Raw genomic sequence first — 18390 nt, 5'->3', positions numbered from 1 at the left:
CCAAACAGCAATGTGGCCACCATAATCGGATGTGCCATAATTCAGGCTGTTGCCGTGCTTTCATGCGATCTTAGGCCACAGCTATTTTGGTTTTCTTTTTGCGATAGCAATTATATAGACACTCCAGGCGAATTTTTTGCCTTCGCCATGATCTTCCTTATCAAGTCCAAATCACGATTACATCACCCCGCGCGTCGTATACTCTGTGTGTGCGCGTGAAAGTGCGTGATTATTAAGCAGATATGAAACGAGCCGACCGTCTCCTTTGCGCGATGGGCACATGGAGATAGAGGGGGGGGTGCTGCGTGAGTCCGACAGGAAGGGCGTACTTTGTACCAGTGGGTGTGGTCACGTGTTCCGCGGTATCTTTAGAGGGGGTCAGCAGACGGCTCATACCTTTTTAGGTGTTGTGCTCTAATTGCAAAATTTCCGTTGAAGCCATAGTAGTGGCGGATCCAGAGGGCTACATAGTGGTAGTGGCGATTGCCCCCCAAAGCCAGCCCCTGCCCCCTCCCTTCAGTGCCTGTCGTCCTCCCCCTTTGTCAGGTTGCATTGCCTACCACTACCTAAAAGGGGTAAAGAGGCTCTTGTCCCCGCTCTCTACCTCTCTCCTCATCGCTCTACCCTTTCTTGCTTCTTTATGCACATTTCCAACGAAGGCTTCCTAGGTGCCGCCATAATCCCCTCTAGGCTGTTGTAAACATGCGTGACCCACCAAAATGCACTGCTGAGGCGGTGGCTTCAGCCTTTGTACTCCCCCCCCTCTCTCTACCAGATAGAATGATGAACACCCCCCCCCCCCTTCAACGTAGGCACCTGGATCCACCCCTGAGCCATAGATAGGTCACTTCTCTTACTGCAGTGGCAGCGTTTTCTGAAGGAGTGAGCTGCTAGCCTATATTCTTATGAAATTCCTAGTTCTTGCTGTCGGATTCACTATTTCGCTCTCGCGTTGAAACTGTGACTCCTTTTTCTAATGTGCGACGGTTTTCGATGTTGCGCTTTTGTGGAGAGCAAATCATTTGGCTCGGCAACATGATAGCAAAGGCGTCACACTGCTTTGGGCAATGCACGAGGATTTGGCAAGCCACAGCAGCAGAATAAATGCAATTTCACAGTGCGTTAAACCTGAATTTGTTTCGTCCTTACACGTGACACTCTGGCAAGTCATCTAAATGTGATTGCTGCACCTCAGGCTCAAAAAAAATTTTTTTTCACGAAAAAAGAAAGTTTTTTTTATTCATTTTGCCGTATTAGTCGAGCATTCTTGTGGCATTTTCAGTTTAAAATTAATCCTTCGGTAACTATGCCTTGCATGAAAGGTCGAATTTCAGTTTAAAGAAGTTTTGATATAACGAAGTAAATTGCCGCTTTTACCAACTTCGCTATATTGAGGTTTAACTGTTCTCTGTGCTACTCAAATGGGATTAAGTCATTTTTATTTTTTAACGTGCGTACTAGACAGTGAAATCATCGAGTGACATGGTGTCTACCCATCTTGACATAAAACAAAGTTCTGTTTCACTCAGGGAATTTTAGCAAAAGCACTCGGGGAAAACCTGGAAAACTCAGGGAATTTAGAAATGTCAACTTGGTAGACGCCCTGTAAACGAAAACCAAAACAAGCTGTGTACTGTCATCTAGTATGCAGCTTGTATACTAGCTGTATACTAGCACATTGACAATGCTACATATACTGGCATTGTAGATATATATCTGATTTCGTTGTATACCTTATAAGCAGACTATTTCGGTGAAATGTGTGTGAGATTAGTTTATCCAGGGATGCAACAGCTGTGCCAATTGCGCCAATTTGATACAATTCCTTATTTTTGCGCCATGCTGAGTCAAAACCGTGAACTTGGTTAAAATTGCGCCACGCTGTGCCAAAATGCCCGACCAGCTTAAAATTTTCTCAGTTGCGCAAATTTGAGCGAGAAATGGAGGCCGCATTAGTCATCTGCAGTGTGGGCTTCGTCATCCAATACAGACGCGGAGACCCTAACCCCTTGCGAAAAAAAAAAAACTCAGTTTCACCGCAAGGACGAAGCAGTGAATGCGATAGCAACAAATTGTAATGTTATACGAAGTGAGGCTGGCAGCAAACTCTTTTGTATCCGATCTCGCGTAACTCTACAAAACGTTGGTGTAAGAGAATACGGCCGCTCCAGGGAAAGATGCTCTTTCTGCAGAGTGTCTTCGCATTGAGAGCGCAGTACGTAGCAGAATATACGAGCCGCCCGCTGATGGCTGCCGAGATAGCGCATGCGCCAGCGATCGCGACTGCGTCCTCAGAATCAAAGTTCAAAGTTGCTACTTGAGCGACAGCCCCCCCCGCCCCCCCTCGCGTCTTTTGATGCTCGTTCAAGAGGGGCGAGGCGTTTCCTCTATGCTTCGACGGCAGGCCTCCTGAGCGGAGTGGTGTTATCGCATACGTCCTCCGAGCGACGGAGATGGGCTGGCTCGTTTGATATCTGCTTCAGCCACGTTCGTCGCCTGCACTCGCGCGCTTTTACCCGCGGTAGAACATACTATGCGCAGGGGTATGTTATCAATTTGGACTTTATACAGTCAAACTCGGATATATCAAACTCGCAAAAAAACGCCTGTCAGTTCGATATAGGGCATAATTCGATATAAGCATGCTAAAGAATTGGACGTCATAAATTCACATACCATTCATAAAAGCACTTTATTGATGAAGCTAGCTTAGTTGCGCTTGAAATAGTCTTCCATTTTTTTCTGTTTGAGCAACTTCGCTGCCTGCGACAGCACGCATTTCTCAACATGGTCTAAAGAGTCGGAGCAGGTGAGGCCGCAACCTTCCACATTCGCACAGAAGCGCCGGACTAGTGTGAGGGCACCAATCACCTCTGAGGATGTGGGCAAAGGATCGTCGTTGCTTTGCTCATTGTGCCCGCTTTCACTTGTGCTCGGTACGATGTTGGTAATGCAGTCTTCGTTTTCGATCTCATCCACGGTCACGACATCATCATCTGCACTCACAAACTCGTCGACCGTTGATCTGTCAACAGCTTCCGGAAATTTCGACAGCTCGCTCCAAACTTCGGCAACACCGGCAATGGCTTCGTTGCACTCATTTTCAGAGTCATTTTCAGAGAATTTTCAGTCATCACTGGGCACATGGAAGCCAACACGTTTGAAGCACTTTCGGATGGTTGCTGTAATGTCGGGCAAGTTTCTTGCATCCATTTGTTAACACTGTCGAAGTCCACAGCTCGGCTTTCGCCAGTAACCGCTTGGCGGACAATCTCGTGCCTTTCTTTGAACCGCTGTAGCCAACCGGAGCCACATTGAAAATCCTCCCTGCCAAGGAGAAAAGCCATGTCCTTTGCTTTTGTTCGATCATGGGGGCGGACGGGCACGTTTCGCGACCGAACGTCGATGAAGCACTTGTACACGGCTGCCTCGACGTCTTCATACACAGCCGTGCGTACGCATCGGGCGCCACGGGCACCAGGTCTTTCATCCGCTTATCCCTAATCTCGGCCTTATTCTTCAAGATCGTGCCGAGAGTGCTCCTCAGAATCTTGCACGCTGCCGCGACGTCCGACTTCTTCTCACCGCATTCGTCTCAATTTATAATTTCGAGCTTCACGGCGAAAGGCAAATTCTGCCGCTTCACACTAGCCATCACGGCACAGGCGCACGGTGCGAAGCACAACGAACGAGAAATGCAGGGAGATAACTCGCACGACACGCGCGCTCGCACAACGACCGTACAAGAGGCCCCGATTGGCTGTCTCAGCAAGCGCTGCGGGCGGGTCAGGATCATTTTTTGCAGGGGGGTGATGGAAGCTCGACTGACGCAGCGCGGTCACAGTAGGGAGAGAAGGTCATGCGCCGCCGGGTTAAACCACTTTTGGAGTGAGCGGAGGGGAAAAGCACCAGTTTCCCCGCCGCTACGAGGGAAAGCCAACTTCCGGGGGTACTTTTGCCCGCTTGACGTTCGATATATCGGGAGTCGCTGCTATTCTTGTTCGATGTAACCGTAATTTTCGTTATAATTCTCACTGTAACTAATACCGTGTTCAGAAGTTGTTCAATATACAGAATATTTCGATGTAAACGGGTTCGATATAGTCGGGTTCGACTGTACGGGAGATGACAGCAAAAACTTGTCGAGAGTGTCCATATAGTTGCTATCGCAATAGAAAAGGACAGTAGTTCTCAAATTTCCTGTTGCTTGTTTTATTGCGTGCAGAACGCTTTTTAAGCCACTTTTGCTGCAGTACAACGGTGTCCTATGGAAAAGCATACTGAGATTTAGAAGGGGCTATTAGGTGCTAGCTGTCAGGGACACAGCACATTTTGTTCCTTAATTACTCATTCGTGTACGCGCCATGTAATTACGAGTACTAGTATGATCGCTGACGTCTACAAAATTATTGGCAATCATTTGGAGCTGCTGTGTATGGCGTTTCCGCGGCCTTGAGAAACAATAGACAAAAGCGTATGCCAGTTTGTTTTTTCGCTACCCCCACTTTTTCCTTCTTTACGAATCTCCCAAATTTCCAGGTTGCCCGGTCCGCAGGTCCACATAAGTATTTCAGTGCCTGTCGAATTATTTGACAGGTCCTGCAAATGCTAATGTGGACTTAGTTGTTCGCACTGTGGGGTGGCTCAACATAAAGCCCCTCCATGTGTTTGCCGGCAGCAGACGCGATGGAGGGGCTTTAGCTCAACACACTGCTTATATTGGAATAGCAGTGTTCATGTGCACTGTGCACGAATTAGCTGATGTTAAATGGTTTTTACATAGTTTTGTTTTTTCTAAAAATAAGCCTTCTCTGTTATACTGCTCCAAATTTGGGACTTCGGCCTAAAAAGTTCAGGTTTTTTTTTCGTAACCTGCTCCAAATTTGGATTTTTTTGCTCCAAAAGCAACATTTTGCTGCTCCAAAAATTGCTCCAAATCCTATTTCAGCTGTTGCATCCCTGGTTTATCATACTGATTACTAACTGCTGCTGTGACGACTTTGATATGTGACTGATTACATTTACCACTCTATCAGCTTTGACCTTATGTGTGCCAGAAGAACTGGCATTTTAAGTGTATAGCTCATTTAGCTTATTTTATTTTTGAAATTTTCAATGCTGGCTATTCTGGTGAAATATGAAAATTACATATTGAACTCGTACCGATTATAAACTGCTGCTTTGGTAATAGTTACATGATATTGTGGCAATTTTTGTAATTTGCTGCTCATTTTATCGCTTTTATATCATTTCTGCTGCAAGTACTCGTATTTGAAATATATGTTGCTCATCTTACTTTGTTCAATGACCATTCATGTGCTTGTGTTTCTTGCAATTTGAAGTGATTATTGTATGTGTAATATGTTTAATAAGAATATTAATATCTGCAATATGCTTAATAATAAATATTAATAGTTTATGAGATGCTTAAACAATGCTTTAAACTCCAGGAGTTTGGAATATTTTGCCATCTGCTCTGAAAACACCAATAGCTGCTCTAAACTGGCATTTTTTCTTCTCCGAAAACACTTATGGCCGCTCCAAAGCACCATTTTTTCTGCTCCAGAATCTGCTTCAAAAAATCAAATTGTTGCTCCATCACTGGAGTAGTGTGAAAGCCGCAATTTTCGTCATTCGAGACTTCGTTCACGATGTGACTGTGGCTCAAGACCCCCATGTCTTAAGCTGGAACATGCTCTGAGCCCATCCCTTATTACGTACCGGCATCACCAACACTACCATGCACACGTGACGATAATTTTTTCGCCAAAAAAAATGAACGGCAACTGATTATTGGTCCACCGCGATGGAGCAAGCGTGTTTTATGCCAGCGCCAGCATGCGGACTGCAGTTGAAGCTCTTCTTCTTCAGCAGCTTCCGCCATGTTTGAGTTTTGTGAGATTGTGTGCACATTGCCCGAAGTCGAAACGAAACTACTGAATGCTGTATGCTCTGTGGAGCAAACCGTGGTTGCTAAAGACACGAGCATAGCGTCCACGCAGTTCTGAAGGCACGTGCGCGGCCTACGCACAGAGTCAAAACGAAACTGCTGAGCATCGCACCTGCTGCTGAATAAACCTGGCTCGCTAATACAGAATCATAGATGGCGACTACACAGTTCTGAAGGCACGTGGCGAACACAAAACTACTGCTTGTCGCAGCTTTGAGCCCAGTCACTATCAGAGCGATCCTAGATGGCACTTACGCAGTTCGTGTGCGCCTAGTAAAATCGAAAACGAAACAAGTTTGCCGCAGCCGCTGAAGCCTTGGTTGCCAAAAACACGATTGTGGTAAGGTTTCAGATGGCTACCAGGCCTATCCGAAGGCCCATGGCCGTTTTGGTTGTTCACGTATGCCGTTTTCACTTCCTCGCGTTGCACATTTGGGGCGCTTCGTGCTTGGTGCGCTCCGAGGATCGTCCGAATTAACTGGGTTGCAGCCAAGTATGACTAAATTAACAAGAGTTTGATGCCATTAAACAGTACGTATGCTTGCAGAGCAAGAGAACACGTCAGAGTTATCCGATTTTCCGAATTAACGGGTTGAATTAAAGAGCTTTTACTGTATTCTGTTTCTCAGGGTAGGCTCTTAGTGCTGTTAGGAATTGTATTGAAGAGAGTGGAGTGTGTGACTTCCAGAATCATGCCTTACTTACTATTGACAATTTTTGATGCTTTTGGAACTTTATCTTAGTGTGACCTTTATTGTTTTTGATGAGCAGGCTTTTCTGCAGTGTAGGGGTGTTTGCACATTGTCCAGTGTTGCCCCTATTTATGTGGCATCATTTTAGCTGATGTTTGCAGCGAACTTGAAAACGAATTTAAAGGAGGGGAAATACCTCATGTTTTTAGATATGTTGACAACTTTTTAGTTCTTCGAAGGAGGCAGGGTGACATTACTTCCCCAGGGAGCATTTTAGATGTTTTTACACAAGCAGGATAGGTCTAAGCTTCACTTCTGAATTGCCTCAGGCTAAGGTTTGATGAAGGGCACATGCCGGAAAGGGTTTTGATTCGGCCCACTCCAAGGTCGTAAAAAGGGGCGCTTCAGTGCCTGGCTCTGAATGTCGTGCTCGCATACAGTGCAGCATAGCTTCGATAATCAGATTGGCCGCCGCCTGTTGGCAGCGGGGGTTCCCTCAGGCTCTGGTTGGTGCGTAGCCTAATCACTCCTGCAAGAGGTAAAGAACAGAACCGGAACGATAAGGGCATAGACCCAGCTAGAGACTGAGACCAACAGTTTATGCCTTGAGGAAGGTCGCAAACAGGCATGCTTTTCCTGTAGTCTCCTAACAAGCTTTCGAGGCTCTTTCCTGAGTATTCGTGATGACAGCAAACGAGGTTGTCAAAAGGGTTGCTGATCGGGCGAGTTGGTTTATATCAGAGTTTTATGTGCCGCGCTAATACCGCTACGAGGTTGTCAAAGCAGGCATGAACACTCCTTGCGCGACAGTAGTAGTATGCACCGTTCCTTTGGCATACGGAAAAGTGTACATCAGTCAAACCAAATGTTGGTTCAACAGATGGCTCCGGGAGCGTGTGAGAAAAAAAATGACAGATTAGCACATTTGGTTTGCTCACATTAGCACATGTAGTGAGGAGGCAATCATTTTGTGAGACCACTACTTCAGGCAAATTGCCAAACAACACGGCTCGAGTGGTCTTGGAATCATTTTTGTCAACAAAAAAAAAATCTGATCTTTGCATAAGTAAAGCGTCCATCTATTTGCACAATGCAGAAATTGATGTCTTGAACTCGGTTGTTGAAGAGCACAGCAGCTTTGTTCACTTGTTAAGGTATTTACTCTTTCACGCGAAAAATAAAAGGGACATGACGGCCTGCTTCAGTCTAAATATTTCGGCGGAGTGTTGACGGAATAAACTGTCGGTAGTAACGCTTGTCCTTGTCTGTTGTTTCTCTTTGTGTATGTGCAATTTTTGCGCTAGATTCTTGCAGCAGTAATGACAGACCAACTAACCCAACAAGACACAGTTCCAGCACAAGAACCTGATTTCTTCAGTTCTGTATTTCTTGGGTCTGAGGGTCGTCAAGGCTCTTGCATCGCTCGTGGCCTGGCCTCATCATCTTTTTGGTGGTGATGGCACTGGCGCTACATAGCTGCCCTGCTAGAAAGCAGCGCAGTCTGTGAACAATATCAGCACCACCTTGAAATGTGGCAGTAGAGTAAACACCGGCTGGACATCTGACGTATGGGAGGCTGCGGGATTCACCTCACTTCAGCCACTCACAGGCTGCAGTGGTTACGGGGCCTCGTCTACTGACCTCAAAGTCGCGGGTCTGATCCTGGCTGCAACGGTCATATTTTCGATGAAAGCAAAATGCTGAATGCTTGTGTAGTTAGATTTGGGTACACATTAAGAACCCCAGGTGGTTGAAATTTCCAGAGCCCTCCACTACAGCATGCCTCATAATTATATCGTGGTTTCGGCACGTAAAACCGCAGGTATTATTATTAATATTATTATGCAAGTCATAAGTCACCTGTGGACAATACTTGAAGCATAAGTTCGGGTAATTATTTAGTGTTTTTTTCTTACATTTCAGGGCATCCAGCTCACCCAGAACTTGTCTGTGCAACAGAAAGCTGACATAAGGGCCTACATGTCTTTAATCAACACTGTACTGGTGAATTCTGAGGTACGCCATAGTTTATCAATAAAAGAAAATCTTGTTGTAGTAGTCGTGAACTTTTAATTGAGTTACCATGGATCATATGGACTTGGCAGTTGATGCATTAGCGTAATATGCACCATTGTTGTGCTTTCTTTCTGTGTTTTTTATGGGGTTGTGAAATAATCAAGTTGCTTTTAAGGGATGCTGAAAACACTTTTCCAAGTAATCATCGAGTGACCTCAGTATCGGAGTTTATTGTCTCGCGAATTGATTGCAGCAAAAAGTTTTCAAATCTGTCAAAAACGAGCGGAGCTGCTGGGATTTGTCGCATGCTTTAAAGGGACACTAAAGGCGAATAACAATTTATATCAGAGTGAAAGCTCAATGTATGACAACTTCTAAAACGGCAATATTATCAACAGCAGTGCCCTACTTACCAAGAAATTAAGCTAAACGTATCACATGATGAGCGCCATGAGGGACATTTTCGAAGTGATCCCGATGACGTATGAGAGTCTGCCTACAATAAATCACTGGTAATCAACTAGCAGCAATAAAAAAAGAACCTTCCGTGCATCAAAAGATGTAATAAAATGCTGTTTGTTTGTTTCCGTTTGATTCATGGAAAAAAGAACCTCTGTGGTGTTGCCATGGGGAACGGCGCGCTTGGTTCAAAGGTTCCGTTTTTTGCCGAACTGCGCTTCGCCCGGCGCCCTGCTTCGCTCATGCGGTCGCGTCTCAGCGGTAGTTTCGGGATCGCATACTGCCGCAACGTACAGCCTAGCATCAAGAGCCAATGTCTCGTTGTCAAGTTCTCCGTCCACATCCATTGCGGTGATTGCGGAAAGCTTCGATGGCCGTTGTTGCTGCTGTGGGTCCCGCTACTTTCGCTCTGCTGCTAGTAGTGTCGGTGGCCGCGCAGTAAAGGTGGGCAACGTTGGGCACAGCAGCAGTGACTATGAAATTCTGATTTCAGGCGGGTGATTTGAAGTGTGCTAACGCGATGCGGACCACTAAAGCGTGATTTTATTTCAAAACAAGCACTTCCTTGGCATAATAGTAGCACTATGAGGTTTCTGGACCGCTATTTCAACAATCAACATTGACTTAATATCTGCCTTTAGTTTCCCTTTAAGCACCTTCTATCTCCTTTCGTCCCGATGGGCACACTGGAAGCTGCACAGCGAGCGATGACATAGGGGAAAGAAGCTACGTGACGCCCACATTGTGAGCTTGAGCACATCATGAACGCAGTCACTCTTTCCAGGTGTGCTTCCAGAGCGCACTAGTGTTGCAAAAAAACAGTTCTAGCTAAGTATAGTCTCGGTGCCTGGCATGTGGTGACATTCCACGGCAAGACGCGCATGTGATCCAAACGCCGCTCTTGATTTATTCTGGCCATCGACCAATAGCAGCAATCTGTTGTGTCACAAAAGACCTGCTGTATGACAGCCCTCCGAAGAAAGCGTACGGGCCTCGTATAAGAGAGGGTACTTGAGAAAGTGGCAACTTTCCTTGTGAACTCTTCTTGCGACTGCAAGGTTTGGCTGAGCTGTTCACAGCAGTGTCTGCTTTCTGTTGTGTTTCTTCATCAAGCACGAGGGGTGGTTCAAGCCCTTTCAGGACAGCTTTTGTCACACTCCTTGTTCATGTATCTTGACAGACTGCAAAAAAAAAAAAAGCTTGATTTGATTAGATTGATAGCGACCACATTTTGATGCAGTGAGATGAAAAGACCAACCGGTTACTTAGATTTTGGTGCACATTAACTCTTTCCGTACTATGGGAAAATTTAGGTGTTTTTTTGTAGGTTGCACTAGATATTTTTTGCTGAAGGGACTACTGCACCTAATATTTTATGTAAAACGTAAACAAGAAGCGGAATGAACTTTTCATGCATACAAGTTTCATTAACGAGATAAAAGTTATGCAAGTGATATAAATTGCCAAATTCAAGATGCGGGACAAAATTTGAACAGTGTTTATAAAGACAAGCTTCTGTCTACTATAAAAAGGATTATAACAGATATTATAAGATTACAAAATTTACTGCCGTCTAATAGGCACCATAAAAAATTCACACATTTTCACTGAACAGGACTTCCCCAACAAAATCTTTACTGTAAGCGCTACAATTGGTTAACCACTTCACTGCACCTTTAGCCTTGAAAGCAGTTCCCGGAGGAAATATTTTTCAGTCTCTTATCCTGATTTGAATATTGGGGTACTGACTGAAACCTTTGTTACGGAAAAAGAATTTCACAGAAGTATGGTACTTAAAAGGGTCATGAAGCACCCCTTGGGCTTGTTGAAAAAAACACAACCTGCGGAAAGCTGACACGGCTATGAACTGCTCTGCAAAATATTACAGTCGTGCGCGCCGCGTAAAGGCCACAAGTGGAGCGCGAAGTTGCCGTTTCCTCAGGCGCCCTCTTTTCAAACAGAGGCCGGTTCTCACTCTCGTCGCTGGGCGGGGCGTCTGCACGTGCGTTGCGGAGACATAGCATGTTTATTGGCCGATAGCGGATGAGATGCGCTTATTGCCACGGGGTGCCGCCACTTGCCCACGCCGCACACCTCAGTCCGCTAACTTTACACGGTAGCCGCACTCGCGCATGCGAATCACAGCGGGGAGATGCGATCGCGTTTCATTGACGCGCGCTGACGTAACTTCTTACACCCGTGCCATCCCTCCCTGTCTAGCTTCCAGTGCGCTCGTCGGCGCGAGAAAAGAAAGAAAGTGCTGAGAGCGTGTGCCAAACCCCCATAACTCGCTGATTCTTGACAGATTCGAGAAATTTTTGCGGCAATCGATTCGGGAGGCAGTAAACTCCGATACTAAGGTCATTAGATCATTACTTGGAAAAGTGGTTCATGAGCCCTTTAATATGTGTGCTGCCTTCAAAAACTTCTAATGGCTACAAAAGGGACCCCACTTCATCACTTCCCATGGATGGCTGCTACTGTGTCTCACACTATGCTGTATGGTACAGTACCACACCACTTTGGGGCCATACTTACAAAGACTGTGTTTATATAGTTTGCGATAAGTATGGGCAAAGGGTGGTGGAGTAGATGGATTGGTAGTTTCAAAGCGATCAAGACTGTGTTTATATAGGTTGCGATAAGTATGGGCAAAGGCTCTTAAGTAGATAGATCGGTAGTTTCAAAGCGATAAAGACTGTGTTTCATATAGGTTGCGATAAGTATGGGCAAAGGGTGGTGAAGTAGATAGATCGGTAGTTTCAAAGCGATCAAGACTGTGTTTATATAGGTTGCGATAAGTATGGGCAAAGGGTGTTAAAGTAGATAGATCGGTAGTTTCAAAGCGATCAAGACTGTGTTTATATAGGTTGCGATAAGTATGGGCAAAGGGTGGTGAAGTAGATGGATCGGTAGTTTCAAAGCGATAAAGACTGTTTATATAGGTTGCGATAAGTATGGGCAAAGGGTGTTAAAGTAGATAGATCGGTAGTTTCAAAGCGATCAAGACTGTGTTTATATAGGTTGCGATAAGTATGGGCAAAGGGTGGTGAAGTAGATGGATCGGTAGTTTCAAAGCGATCAAGACTGTGTTTATATAGGTTGCGATAAGTATGGGCAAAGGGTGTTAAAGTAGATAGATCGGTAGTTTCAAAGCGATCAAGACTGTGTTTATATAGGTTGCGATAAGTATGGGCAAAGGGTGTTGAAGAAGATAGATCGGTAGTTTCAAAGCGATAAAGACTGTGTTTATATAGGTTGCGATAAGTATGGGCAAAGGGTGTTGAAGTAGATAGATCAGTAGTTTCAAAGCGATAAAGACTGTGTTTATATAGGTTGCGATAAGTATGGGCAAAGGGTGGTGAAGTAGATAGATCAGTAGTTTCAAAGCGATCAAGACTGTGTTTATATAGGTTGCGATAAGTATGGGCAAAGGGTGTTGAAGTAGATAGATTGGTAGTTTCAAAGCGATCAAGACTGTTTATATAGGTTGCGATAAGTATGGGCAAAGGGTGTTGAAGTAGTTAGATCAGTAGTTTCAAAGCGATAAAGACTGTGTTTATATAGGTTGCGATAAGTATGGGCAAAGGGTGTTGAAGTAGATAGATCAGTAGTTTCAAAGCGATAAAGACTGTGTTTATATAGGTTGCGATAAGTATGGGCAAAGGGTGGTGAAGTAGTTAGATCAGTAGTTTCAAAGCGATAAAGACTGTGTTTATATAGGTTGCGATAAGTATGGGCAAAGGGTGTTGAAGTAGATGGATCAGTAGTTTCAAAGCGATAAAGACTGTGTTTATATAGGTTGCGATAAGTATGGGCAAAGGGTGTTGAAGTAGATAGATCGGTAGTTTCAAAGCGATAAAGACTGTGTTTATATAGGTTGCGATAAGTATGGGCAAAGGGTGTTAAAGTAGATGGATCGGTAGTTTCAAAAGCGATAAAGACTGTGTATATAGGTTGCGATAAGTATGGGCAAAGGGTGTTAAAGTAGATAGATCGGTAGTTTCAAAGCGATCAAGACTGTGTTTTATATAGGTTGCGATAAGTATGGGCAAAGGGTGTTAAAGTAGATAGATTGGTAGTTTCAAAGCGATAAAGACTGTGTTCATATAGGTTGCGATAAGTATGGGCAAAGGGTGGTGAAGTAGATGGATCGGTAGTTTCAAGTGATAAAGACTGTGTATATAGGTTGCGATAAGTATGGGCAAAGGGTGTTAAAGTAGATAGATCGGTAGTTTCAAGCGATCAAGACTGTGTTTATATAGGTTGCGATAAGTATGGGCAAAGGGTGTTAAAGTAGATAGATCAGTAGTTTCAAAGCGATCAAGACTGTGTTTATATAGGTTGCGATAAGTATGGGCAAAGGGTGTTAAAGTAGATAGATCGGTAGTTTCAAAGCGATAAAGACTGTGTTTATATAGGTTGCGATAAGTATGGGCAAAGGGTGTTAAAGTAGATGGATCGGTAGTTTCAAAGCGATAAAGACTGTGTTCATATAGGTTGCGATAAGTATAAGCAAAGGGTGGTGAAGTAGATGGATCGGTAGTTTCAAAGCGATAAAGACTGTGTATGTAGGTTGCGATAAGTATGGGCAAAGGGTGTTAAAGTAGATAGATCGGTAGTTTCAAAGCGATCAAGACTGTGTTTATATAGGTTGCGATAAGTATGGGCAAAGGGTGTTAAAGTAGATGGATCAGTAGTTTCAAAGCGATAAAGACTGTGTTTATATAGGTTGCGATAAGTATGGGCAAAGGGTGTTGAAGTAGATAGATCGGTAGTTTCAAAGCGATCAAGACTTTGTTTATAGGTTGCGATAAGTATGGGCAAAGGGTGTTGAAGTAGATAGATCTGTAGTTTCAAAGCGATAAAGACTGTGTTTATATAGGTTGCGATAAGTATGGGCAAAGGGTGTTGAAGTAGATAGATCGGTAGTTTCAAAGCGATCAAGACTGTGTTTATATAGGTTGCGATAAGTATGGGCAAAGGGTGTTCAAGTAGATAGATCAGTAGTTTCAAAGCGATAAAGACTGTGTTTATATAGGTTGCGATAAGTATGGGCAAAGGGTGTTGAAGAAGATAGATCGGTAGTTTCAAAGCGATAAAGACTGTGTTTATATAGGTTGCGATAAGTATGGGCAAAGGGTGTTGAAGTAGATAGATCAGTAGTTTCAAAGCGATAAAGACTGTGTTTATATAGGTTGCGATAAGTATGGGCAAAGGGTGGTGAAGTAGATAGATCGGTAGTTTCAAAGCGATCAAGACTGTGTTTATATAGGTTGCGATAAGTATGGGCAAAGGGTGTTGAAGTAGATAGATTGGTAGTTTCAAAGCGATCAAGACTGTTTATATAGGTTGCGATAAGTATGGCAAAGGGTGTTGAAGTAGTTAGATCAGTAGTTTCAAGCGATAAAGACTGTGTTTATATAGGTTGCGATAAGTATGGGCAAAGGGTGGTGAAGTAGATAGATCAGTAGTTTCAAAGCGATAAAGACTGTGTTTATATAGGTTGCGATAAGTATGGGCAAAGGGTGTTGAAGTAGATAGATCAGTAGTTTCAAAGCGATAAAGACTGTGTTTATATAGGTTGCGATAAGTATGGGCAAAGGGTGTTGAAGTAGATAGATCGGTAGTTTCAAAGCGATAAAGACTGTGTTTATATAGGTTGCGATAAGTATGGGCAAAGGGTGTTGAAGTAGATAGATTGGTAGTTTCAAAGCGATCAAGACTGTTTATATAGGTTGCGATAAGTATGGGCAAAGGGTGTTGAAGTAGTTAGATCAGTAGTTTCAAAGCGATAAAGACTGTGTTTATATAGGTTGCGATAAGTATGGGCAAAGGGTGTTGAAGTAGATAGATCAGTAGTTTCAAAGCGATAAAGACTGTGTTTATATAGGTTGCGATAAGTATGGGCAAAGGGTGTTGAAGTAGATAGATCAGTAGTTTCAAAGCGATAAAGACTGTGTTTATATAGGTTGCGATAAGTATGGGCAAAGGGTGTTGAAGTAGATAGATCGGTAGTTTCAAAGCGATAAAGACTGTGTTTATATAGGTTGCGATAAGTATGGGCAAAGGGTGTTAAAGTAGATAGATCGGTAGTTTCAAAGCGATCAAGACTGTGTTTATATAGGTTGCGATAAGTATGGGCAAAGGGTGTTGAAGAAGATAGATCGGTAGTTTCAAAGCGATAAAGACTGTGTTTATATAGGTTGCGATAAGTGTGGGCAAAGGGTGTTGAAGTAGATAGATCAGTAGTTTCAAAGCGATAAAGACTGTGTTTATATAGGTTGCGATAAGTATGGGCAAAGGGTGGTGAAGTAGATAGATCAGTAGTTTCAAAGCGATCAAGACTGTGTTTTTATAGGTTGCGATAAGTATGGGCAAAGGGTGTTGAAGTAGATAGATTGGTAGTTTCAAAGCGATCAAGACTGTTTATATAGGTTGCGATAAGTATGGGCAAAGGGTGTTGAAGTAGTTAGATCAGTAGTTTCAAAGCGATAAAGACTGTGTTTGTATAGGTTGCGATAAGTATGGGCAAAGGGTGTTGAAGTAGATAGATCAGTAGTTTCAAAGCGATAAAGACTGTGTTTATATAGGTTGCGATAAGTATGGGCAAAGGGTGGTGAAGTAGTTAGATCAGTAGTTTCAAAGCGATAAAGACTGTGTTTAATAGGTTGCGATAAGTATGGGCAAAGGGTGTTGAAGTAGATGGATCAGTAGTTTCAAAGCGATAAAGACTGTGTTTATATAGGTTGCGATAAGTATGGGCAAAGGGTGTTGAAGTAGATAGATCGGTAGTTTCAAAGCGATAAAGACTGTGTTTATATAGGTTGCGATAAGTATGGGCAAAGGGTGTTGAAGTAGATAGATTGGTAGTTTCAAAGCGATCAAGACTGTTTATATAGGTTGCGATAAGTATGGGCAAAGGGTGTTGAAGTAGTTAGATCAGTAGTTTCAAAGCGATAAAGACTGTGTTTATATAGGTTGCGATAAGTATGGGCAAAGGGTGGTGAAGTAGTTAGATCAGTAGTTTCAAAGCGATAAGGACTGTGTTTATATAGGTTGCGATAAGTACGGGCAAAGGGTGGTGAAGTAGACAGATCGAGATGGAAATCGAGAAAACTATGCACTCTAAGGAGAAAGGGTAAAATGAACTGGTTTAGTGAGGTGGACCCAAAAGGTTGCCTTCTGGGGAAATGCTACTCGAAAAACGCAAGCTTTTTCGAAATTTGCCCAGTTTTTGTTCTTTGTTTTTACTTATTTTGTCAAGTTGAGTTTGTATAGTACTTTCATGACCATGAAAGTCAAGGTTGCATTTAACCTGTAAAGGGGTACGGACAGGAAAACTTAGAGTTGTCGCTTTATCGCGCCTAATGAAAGGCCAAGCCCTCAAGATCCTAGGAAATGTACTGGTAAGTGTGAGTGCACCCTAAAAAGTAATTACAGTAGGTTTTTAGAGCTAGTTTCACTTCCTAATGTACCCTCATACCACAACACAGTATGAGCTTCTCGTCACGTGCTCATGCAAGTTATTGTGATGTTTCCTCAGCCGCTCCGTTCCTGGCTTCGATGGTGACTCATGATGTGATGTTTTGGTGATGTACAAACAGCCATTTTGAATGTTTTGGTGCCTGATGTCATCACAGCCTGCGATACTGGTGTGTGAAGTCATCAGAATTGACACTGTAACCTGACGTCATTGCTGGTGTTGATGTCAGTAGGTGTGCCAATGGAAAATGGGCTTTAATGTCAAAATAATATATCTTATCGGCATTTGCTCAGCGTCACACTAGTGCAGAGCCATCTGTATACGGGAGATTTGTACGACTGAGTAAACTCGCCTCTGAAAATTCATGTCAGTACATTTCTAAAACTGTGAAGAGTGCAACCTGGCCGTTAGAAACTACGTAAACTGCACATTGTTTAGAGTTCCCTGGCTAACATCACTAGGCTACTTGCCTTGTGGTGTTAGCCACAAGGCAAGCAGTCATGAGTGGTTCCCCAAAACCACGTATTCAGTATAACAAGAATTCCCAGGAAGGAAGAAGTAATAAAAAGCGCATCTTTGCCACATAGAAGAGTTTAAAACGTGCTTTTTCTCAAGATGATATTTTTGGCAACTTCTTGAGTTTGCCCGCCTTACTTTTGGTATCTGGATGAGACTTTTTCCATGTTTTCTTTTACACGTGAGGAGTAGCATTATCTCCTTTAAATTTTGATAACTTGTTTGTGTAATTATTACAAATTTTAACTGGTTACTGCAGTCTCAACATTTTAAGATGTCCCAGGTTCTGATTTCTCATGCTCATTAACATATTTTGCACTCACTAAGTTTTTGGCATTGACATTCTACAGTTGATGCAGAGAAATGTGAGCCATTAATAGTTCCTAAATATAGAAGTTACGTTATAGAAAAGGGGGGGGGGGATAGGCAAAAATGCCTACCTTTGACACATTTTCTTGATACAGAACAAAACTGCAACTCACTCTAAAACTGCTTAGATACAGTAAAACTTCATTAATTCAAAGTCACTGGGACTGCGAAAAATTTTCGAATTAAGCGGGGTTTTCGAATTAACGAAACATACAAAAAAGCAGGATGGAAGGAACTTCGAATTACTGAAAGTAATCAGAGGTGGTCGTTGCTGTGCCTGCTAGTTTGCGGCTCCAAGGGGTTATGTTTTCTAGCAATACCCGGTCCCAGTTTTGCCGGAAACCCGGTGAAACGGCCGGCCTCACTGCTGCCAGCACAAAAAAAAAAAAATGAAAAGGAAAAAAAAGACCGTTTCATGGTCAGCTGAAATGCGTGCCTGCGGATAAGAAGGCGTGCTTCACTGCAACACAGTGGTGACACGCGGGCAGCATGTCACCTGCTCCTCGCGGCGCCAGCACGTCATGATGCGACCATTCGCCCATTCTTTCTGGTAAAATCAAGAATTTAATAATGGTCAGTGGGACGGAATTTGCGAGGTGTTTTGGCTGGAAAACATGATCATTGAAGTTTTCGAAGTAGGTATTGCTGGCAAAAAACTCCGCCAGCAGCACAAGTGCGCAAATGGCCGGAACAACCGCCTTTTGGAGGTTCGCATACATCGCGAATTCTGTCAAAATGTCCTTTATTAATTTCTTTATTTTCCCAGAAAGAATGGGTAAATCATGATGCGCTGACGTTGAAGCATGCGACATGCTGCCCACGTGTCACTGCTGTCTTGCAGTGAAGCATGTCTTCTTTTCCACAGGCACACATTTCAGCTGACTACGAGACTGCTTTTTTTC

General features: G+C 43.6%; 1 protein-coding gene across 2 annotated transcripts in view; it reads left to right on the top strand.

Moving 5' to 3' along the window:
- The window catches only part of LOC119394517 (metaxin-2), an 85038-nt gene that overhangs the window by 16309 nt on the left and 50339 nt on the right, over nt 1-18390 (top strand). For both annotated transcript variants that reach the window (XM_049415805.1, XM_037661841.2), the window contains exon 5: nt 8566-8658. In XM_049415805.1, coding sequence (XP_049271762.1) covers nt 8566-8658 — 93 coding nt within the window. The remainder of the gene's footprint in view (nt 1-8565; nt 8659-18390) is intronic.

Source organism: Rhipicephalus sanguineus, chromosome 5, assembly GCF_013339695.2.
Source record: "Rhipicephalus sanguineus isolate Rsan-2018 chromosome 5, BIME_Rsan_1.4, whole genome shotgun sequence".
NCBI lineage: Eukaryota > Metazoa > Arthropoda > Arachnida > Ixodida > Ixodidae > Rhipicephalus > Rhipicephalus sanguineus.
This window is presented reverse-complemented; position numbering and strand designations above follow the sequence as displayed.